We start from the raw sequence: 8,952 nt of genomic DNA on the forward strand, positions 1-8,952 counted from the left end.
TTGCTATGCATTCCCCTTTATTCAGTGCCTTTAGTGGGATCCTATATGAGGGCCAGAGGTTCAGAGAATGCTTGATTGGAGAGGGGAAAAGATAATCTGTGCTCACAGCACATCTGCTACGTGCTAGGCACTTTATACACTGCCTGACTTAATCCATAACCGGGTGGTGTGCTTCACTCTGAAACATCAGAAAATGGAACTAGGAGGTTCATCATGTTAAGGGACCACCTGAACATAAACTTGGAAGTGGCAGAACTGGAATCAGACAAAAGTTTGCCCCTTCACATAAGCTCTGATTTTTCCACCACAGTATCCTTCCTGCAACCCTCACGCTGCTGGCCTTTGGCGAGCTCCAGTCCTGTGGCATCGGCCCAGTCACTACCTCTCTGTGTGGCCGTTTCTTCTGGAAACTGTGGTGCTTAGGAAGAACTCTGAAACACAGTCTAGTTCAAACATTCTAAGAGTCTTCAAGCAACTGACCAGGTACATTGGGTTAATTTAATTTGACTTAGTTTAATTTAATTTGTGTTAGGGGCTCTCAGGGCCTGGCCACTGATACAAGTGCTGACTGATACTCATAAGCCAAGTTGGAGACCACCAGGACCGTCCCCTTTCAGACACTGATTATCACCCCATTGTTCAGAGATTTGCTCACTGGCTTCGATGTCTAGAAATCCTTTCCATAGGCAGAGAGGCCTGGACACCTGCACTTGGTTGGGAATGAAGTTAGGGCCTCTGGCTGTGGGCCTTACCTTGTGGTCAGGCCAAAATGTCTTGGGAAAATTTTAGAAAATCCTGCTAGATATAACTATTCGACTCATGAGAACCAGGGAGGATCGGGGGCTTCTAGCCTCCTCCTTCTGTCTTCAGGAGGAAAAAGGAATTGGTAAATAGCAGAAAAAAGCAGGATACCATCTCAACACACATAGCGTCGTCACTGTACCTACAAATCACTCCACTCTAACCGATAAAAGGGGCTTACACATGCAGAAGTTAGGTGATATTTTTGGCAATTTTAAGATAAGTTGTTTTTGTTGGGGGTGGTCTTTGATACAGTATTAAAATGTTTCCAGATGTCCTTATGACTTTAAAAGGACTTTAAACTCAATTCTGCTTTCCTTCCCAGAACAGAAAGAACTCAGCTTTCAAGAGGCATCTTAAGTCTCTTGAAGACTCAGAATGTTTGAACTTTTTGCTAAATACGTATCTGTTAGCATCTAGTAGTTAGTATAATGATTTTATTAAAAATTTATTAAAAATCTCTTCTCTCTAGGTAAAATTGAGATGGCTGTTTAGATAACAGTAGTTAACCCTCTAATTGGTTTAGAATTAGGGCTTAATTTTGGAAAAATATAGGAGAAATGGGATAGGCTGTCTTTATTTAAATCAGTCCCAAAAGAATCGTGTAACACAGAGCAAAGGAATAATCAGAGAGCCACAGCATAAAAAATAAGCAGAGTTACTACAACAACTGCTGCTCATGATGTTACTCCTACTAATCATAAAAATGACAACCAGGCGTCCCCAACCACGCGTCAGACACTGTGAGTGATGAAGTATTGTTTCCTGGTAGTGTCTGTTTTCTCCCTATGCCATGTGTCCCAATGTGTGCTTTTGGTGGCATCGCAGGTTAGCCTGGTCCTCACTGCAGCTGGCATGCCTAGTGATGTCACACTCGCTAGACATGTCACTATTAATGCCATTTGAAATACTCACATTCATCTGAAACTTATGTGTATCCCAGGTCTAGAGATAACACGTATGAAAGGAACACTTAGTTTTTACATTTGTAGCTACATGGATGCTGAACTCTAGAATCATGGGAGTTTTTAATAAGAGAAAACATAAGTAAATTTTTAGACAACAATACAAATTCTAGCTCTATTTAAATGACTATTTGATAATTATTTTGTTGAAATGTATGATATTCATTAATATTAGCTTATAGTTTAATGCTCATTATTTTGCATATTTAGAAGAAAACTAACATTTATAACATATAGCATAACTTAACATTTATGAAAATAATTTTAATGTTTTTATTTTTTACACCGTAATTTATACATGTATAAAAATCTACTGAAATATTTGCACACTCTGAAAACATGTGGGCTTGGCAAGGTTAAGTGACAGGCCAGTGCTCACGGCCAGCAGGCGAGGTGCCGGGCGAGCCGCCAGCCCTGACACAGGCCGCGGCCTCTCAGTCCACGCGCCTGTCACTCAGCTGCTTCTCTCTCTCCGTTGCCTGAAAGATTAGGGCACAGACCTCATCTGCGAGAGACGGTACCTCCTAATTTCAACAGTGCGCTAGAAATGACATCATACTGTTCAACTATCCACTTAATATTCAAGAAAGACGATAACATTTTAAAGTTATCTCCTCATCCAATTTAGCAATACATTGAAAGTCACATTATATTGACTGCATGGGAGGAAAACTGCTAGAAAGAACATTAATTTCTCTACAACACTTTTAAAAAATTCACATTAATAATCTCGAAGTATACGTTACTGATTTTTCACAATTTTGTCTTCATGTGTCTTCGTGGCATTTCTTTAATGGAAAAAATGATGTGTTTTCTTCTTGTCATCCTTTTAAGAATTAAAAAAAACTCTTTTACCTTTGCTCAAAATAATTTTCTTTTCAGATTACAATGGATAATAATTGTAAGATATCATTGCAATTAATGCCCACTGCCTGAAGCAGAATTCTCAGAGAGTTCAGCACTAAAGATGTCCTTTCAGCATTTTTTCTCCTCTGGCTGTTCACACAATTTGGCTTCAATGTTGCCATCACTGAATGCTTCTTTGGTCTCCTCTACGGGGTTCTCTCTCCCGGCAAAGTCTGCCTTCTTCCGCATCATTGTAATTCCTGAATTTCCATGCCTTCGGGCTGGAGAGAAGTTTTTTTTAACTCTGCAATAGCAAACTGCAGACAAAACATTTTTTTTGAAGTTTTCATTCATAAATGCATAGACAATGGGATTACAGATGGAGTTGGAAAATCCAATGATTTGCACTGTAGCAAAAATCATCTTGATTGTGACATCATCATATTTCTTTTCAAAATTACCTGAAATAAAGTAATACTTTAGAATGCATATTTATTTCAATCAGCATACAACTTCTGTTTATCCTCTGTCTTTATCAAAGACTTACACATGTAAAAGTCGTCAAAGTTGTGAAAAGTTCCCAAGACCACTTTGGGAGAGGCATCTTATGTCTGTCATCACAAAATAAGCTTTGTAATGAGTCTCCGTTGTAAAGGAATCTAGGCTTACAAACAGCCCAGTGCCCAGCGCATGTGAGGGAGCTCATAGCATTTAAACTTGATGACTCCAAGCTTCATGGGAACTGGAAGCAATAGTTACCCCAAATGTCCACTCGCAACAGTTACCCTCAAATGTCCACTTGCAACAGTTACCCCAAATATTCACTTGCAACAGTTACCCTCAAATGTCCACTTGCAACAGTTACCCTCAAATGTTCACTTGCAACAGTTACCCCAAATATTCACTTGCAACAGTTACCCCAAATGTCCACTTGCATTACAGAAACCAAATCATACTGAGAACTACGTTAAGTCCTGGGTTTTCAGAGAGAATATACTGAAAATCCGACTGAAACCCTAGGTATCATTAAATTCATACCACACAAGTCAGGATTTTAAATAGGGAATACTTATAGGATGTCACCCTGTCCCAGCATTCAAATAGCTTAGAGAGAACAGAGGAATAACGTGGGAATCTCCAGACCTCTCCTTCCGCTTCATAATTATTAAAGATTTGGTCATCGTCATACATCATTACCTACCACATAATGGCCTGGTGATCTTGAAAATAGGAAATAAAGATATGGAATGTTTGATATCTGATGACCCATGTGTATAGCAAAAATGTCAATGATTCATTGTCTATTCCAGCAGGAAATGAACCAGAATGTCTATCAGATGAGAACAACAAGCACTCACTGTACTTGGTCATCATGTGAACGATGTGGAAAGGTGCCCAGCACACAGCAAGGAGAGCCACCACCTTCACCATCATCATGACAGCTCGCTTCTTCTCCCTAAACCCACTGAGAAACACTGTATTGGTTAACTTCTCCTTGGCAAATGTGTCAGATTGCTGGCAAAGCTATTAAATAAAGCTGGGACCTTGCCCACTCCACCAAAATTTTTCAAGTGAGTTCCCTAAAGGTTATTGTGGGCTGATTATCATCTTTTTGCATCGACATTATCATCATCCGTGTATTTCTTTTCTTTTTTTTTTTTTTTTTGGGACAGAGTCTCGCTGTGTTGCCCAGGAGAGAGTGAGTGCCATGGCGTCAACCGAGCTCACAGCAACCTCAAACTCCTGGGCTCAAGTGATCCTCCTGCCTCAGCCTCCCGAGTAGCTGGGACTACAGGCATGCGCCACCATGCCTGGCTAATTTTTTCTATATATATATTTTAGTTGGCCAGATAATTTGTTTCTATTTTTAGTAGAGACAGGGTCTCGCTATTGCTGAGGCTGGTCTCGAACTCCTGACCTCGAGCGATCCACCCGCCTCGGCCTCCCAGAGTGCTAGGATTACAGGCATGAGCCACCGCGCCCGGCCCATCCGTGTATTTCTCACATCCTCCGTATCCTTCTGGTGCCTGACACTTACAGACGGTTGGCACAGATTACATAATTAATCTTCCCACTGAGCCATTTGACAGTTACAGAAACTGAGGCACAAAAAAGGTTAAGTTACTTGCAGATGGCTCGTAAAAGATGTATTTTGGATGGGAATTTAGGCAGTCTAACTTTAGTGACTAAGCTCTTATTCACTTTATATTAGAAAGCCTCATGCCTGTGGCAATAAAATATCAGTATTTATGAAATAAGGGAAGCTGTAAGGATAGAATTAAAATTCAACACTTTCTTATATTTCTAAATAATCTGATTAAGCCAGAGATTCAGACTAAGTTTCTCCATTACTCCTGTAAAGGAGATTTACACCCACTAGAGATCGACACATTTGCATGGTGCTTTAAGTTTAGAAAAACCCATACTTGGGCCGGGCGCGGTGGCTCACGTCTGCAGTCCTAGCACTCTGGGAGGCTGAGGCAGGAGGATCCCTCGAGGTCAGGAGTTGGAGACGAGCCTGAGCAAGAGTGAGACCCTGTCTCTACTAAAAATAGAAAGAAATTATCTGGCCAACTAAAAATACATATATAGAAAAAGTTAGCCGGGCATGGTGGCGCATGCCTGTAGTCCCAGCTACTCGGGAGGCTGAGGCAGGAGGATTGCTTGAGCCCCGGAGTTTGAGGTTGCTGTGAGCTAGGCTGACACCACGGCACTCACTCTAGCCCGGGCAATAAAGTGAGACTCTGTCTCAAAAAGAAAAAAAAAAAAAAAAACCTCCAGAGAGCCAGTGCCCTAAACGTGCATTCCAGTGACAATCTGGCAAAATTACCTAGGGGCCCTGAGGTCCCCGGCAGCTGTCCCTTCTAGCACAACTACTTAAAAATATTTTGAACAGAGGTGACTATTTCAGGAAACAGACCTGACTATTTTGGACATTTCTGTCCCATGAATAGTTCGAAGCACGGAACCTTCCCCCACTCTTTTCTTTATCCAAAGTTCGTAGCCAATTTTGCTGTATGGGACAAGCCTCAGCGTCAGAGGCGGGAGGGAGAGGATGACAGGGACGAAGGTGCTGTAGATCTGCTGGTGCGCGGGGCTGGTCCGCTCTCCCAAGCAGCAGCTGTGTTCCTTCTCATACAGGAGATCATGCTTGATCTTTACAGTAAGAACAATTCAGTTAAAATAACCCGTAGTCAGTGTCAAAAGAACAGACAGCAGCCAAGTATTCCTGTTATGCAACATTAAGCTCTTTCTAATTTGCCACCGGTACATATTTCAAATGAGATACAATTTTAATTGTTCTCTTGTTGTGAAATGTGTTTTTTCTATGAATACTTAACTGCCCAAGGTCTTAAGCCTTTTAAACTATCTTTCCCATTTTAAATGGAATTGAGCTTCATTTATTTGTCTTTCTCAACTTTTATTTTCACTAGTCACAAGTTTTCAATTGGCTGAAAAAGCATTACACTTACCCAAATATACATTGAAAAATATTTTGCGTATCATGTCAGCTACTTTAATGTTCAATTATTTTGCTTCTTCAGTTGTTGAAGAGAGAGATTAGACAAGGCTTCAGACTTCTAGTTGGAAAGGACTGAAAGCCATTTCTTGTTACTGCAATTTCCTATTACAATGATCAGACTGCTTGGAAAGATATTTAAAAGTCAACTGGTAGCTTTTAAATTCTGAGATGAATGAAAAATTGGGATTCAAACTATTGCCAATCTACAAATATTCAGGTTGTATTTGTTTGCTGATTTCTTCATACTATTTCCAATAATAATAATAGAAACTGCTAAAAACGGATCATTTCAAGGACAATCCAAACCTTTAAAGCATATTCAAAATTCACTTCTCTGTGTAACAGGAGCAAAAATGAATTTATTAAAACAACTGTCATTTTAGTCACTCTGGAGCTTTCTAGATGAATACTTAGATCTTAAGTCATATTTCTGCCTACATTCCCAGCAAATTTTATCAGCAATGGTCAATGTCAGTTGAATGGGGGAAAAGAAGCTTTTTGGTTACTCATCAGCGGTAAGAAAAAAGCTTATACTTCTGTAAAATTCTCCTAATACAGCACCTGAGGCTGGGGTGTCATGCTGGGCCCACATTCCCATTTCCTCTTTCATAATCATCCTTCTCCCAGCTTATACAAGTTACATGTCTCACCCAATCCAAATCTTACTATGGGGCACCAAAAAGAAAAAAAAAAATAAAAGAGAGAGAGAGAATTCAGATTACTGATGTCAATGAAGCCACCTTGATCAAGGGGTCATAAATCCATGGTAGGGCTCTGTGCTTTGGCCTGTCTTAAATATTATACATTTCTTTTCAGAGTAAAGCCTGGCATAGGAAAGAAGGTATTTGGACAGGGACATCGTGAATTCACATTTTTCATACAGTGAGGAGGCAGAAGTGACGAAGGCTTTAATTTCACCACCTCCTTGTTTCCCTCACTTGAAATTTGCTAAATACATCACTCTTGAGAAGAGCCCGGGGGAGAGAAACAGCCGTGGGTGAGAAATGCGGATGGCCTTGGTGCTTTGCAGCAGCCAGGTGAGAAATGCAAGCTCTCTGTGAGCTCAACCACCCGCTCTCAGAGAACTCAGGCCTGAAAGGGTGGCCATGGGATTGCATATGAATACTTTTATGTGACCTGAAAAATGAAATCAGACTTTTTCCTGACAGGAAGTAAATCTGATTTAGCTCATCCGTTTAACAGTGAGGACTGGCTTTTGACAATTAGATTATATGCATTTTCTACAAACAAAATGAGTTGTAGATTTAAAATATATTTAAAGTATATAATAAAACAATTTTATTTTTCAAAATTGACAAATCTGTTTTCTATGTGCCAGAAATGGAGCCCACAATTTGGAACTAGACTGAGTCGCTTATAAAAGGGCTCCGGCCCCGTGGGCTTCCCACTGCTCGGCAGAGAGGTTGCAAGTGTGGGAGCTCAGAGGTCGTTCTGAGCTGCTGGCCCGAGGACACAGCAGGGTCGGAAGCCTCAGTGATGTTGTCTCTGAGAAATTCATGAGGTCAAGAATCAATGCTGAGCAACAGCCATGCCCAGAGGGCACTGAGCCCGGTGACCGGCTGCTCAACACCAGCATAGTGTCCCCTCTGCTGTGACTCCCTGTGCCTGGCTGGGCCATCTGACAGAGGTGTAGGGAAAGGAGAGAGGTTGGATAAGATGATCCCCAACATGCTTCCAAGTAGAATTTCAATTTGTTAATGAATAGGAGGCCGACAAGAAAAGACTTATGAAGGGGAATCCACTAATAAGTAGAAAATCTATTACAATTTTTTACATGACTTGAAAATAAAAGAAAAACCTAGAGCAATCACTGAACTCTTCAAATGTAACAACACAATTGAGAACACTAGGAAAAGCATGCTCAGCTTGCAGGAAAATGTAGAAAGTGACGTTGGTACTTTTTTAAAATTTCATTTTAAGCATTAAAGTGTTAACATAGCATCAATGAGAACTAAATAAAACAGAGAAAAATATCTTAAAACAAATTATATTCTGGCCAGGCGAGGTGGCTCATGCCTGTCATCCCAGCACTGTGGGAGGCCGAGGCGGCAGGATGGCTCGAGGTCAGGAGTTCAAGACCAGCCTGAGCAAGAGCGAGACCCCGTCTCTACTAAAAATAGAAAGAAATTATATAGGCAGCTAAAAATATATATATAGAGAAAAAAATTAGCTGGGCATGGTGTCACATGCCTGTAGTCCCAGCTCCTTGGGAGGCTGAGGCAGGAGGATTGCTTAAGCCCAGGAGTTTGAGGTTGCTGTGAGCTAGGCTGATGCCACAGCACTCACTCTAGCCCGGGCAACAGAGTGAGACTCTGTCTCAAAAGAAAAAAAAAAAAAATTAAAATTGTTAACGGTAAGTTGATCCAAAAAGCTAAAATCCCAAGGACTTATTATTTACAGATATGATACTGCAGAAAGTCAAAACATATCAATGTACTGTAAGAGTTGCCCATTCTGTACCATGGGCTTCTATTTAATGATCTTACTTTGTAACACTGCTCTACTCTAATAGTGCCTTATTAGTGAGACTATTTTGGATAATGAAAATACCCTGTACAAATACTTTTCCCCAAAACAGTGCTTATCTTGTGATTCTACCCAAGGTCGTGAACCAGAGTCACATTTATTCTTTTATACCTGATGTCAGCAGGAGCAACAGTAATGGCTAAAATTCAATGAGCATTTACTATGTTCCAGATATTATTTATAAATGTTAAATAATTTAATCTTCATAACAGTTCTATGGGGTAGGTTACTATCATATCCTGTTTTTAGAGATGAGAAAACTGAGGTACA

General features: G+C 40.5%; 1 protein-coding gene across 1 annotated transcript; it reads right to left on the minus strand.

The window, feature by feature from the left end:
* Positions 1-2,592: 2,592 nt before the first annotated feature.
* Positions 2,593-5,785, minus strand: LOC123627224 (pyroglutamylated RF-amide peptide receptor-like). The gene is made up of 3 exons (XM_045536676.1): positions 5,533-5,785; positions 3,971-4,068; positions 2,593-3,073 (listed from the first exon to the last, which is right to left on the minus strand). Exons 1-3 carry the CDS (start codon positions 5,547-5,549, stop codon positions 2,742-2,744), a joined length of 447 nt encoding a protein of 148 aa, XP_045392632.1. The 5' UTR covers positions 5,550-5,785; the 3' UTR covers positions 2,593-2,741.
* Between the last annotated feature and the right edge of the window lie 3,167 nt (positions 5,786-8,952).

The sequence above is a fragment of the Lemur catta genome, chromosome 24 (genome assembly GCF_020740605.2).
Source record: "Lemur catta isolate mLemCat1 chromosome 24, mLemCat1.pri, whole genome shotgun sequence".
Taxonomy (NCBI): Eukaryota; Metazoa; Chordata; class Mammalia; order Primates; family Lemuridae; genus Lemur; species Lemur catta.

Coding starts and splice junctions, on each gene's coding strand:
- LOC123627224 (XM_045536676.1), bottom strand. Junction 3,074..3,970: donor TCACATGATGACCAAGTACA/GTGAGTGCTTGT, acceptor ACTTTATTTCAG/GTAATTTTGAAAAGAAATAT.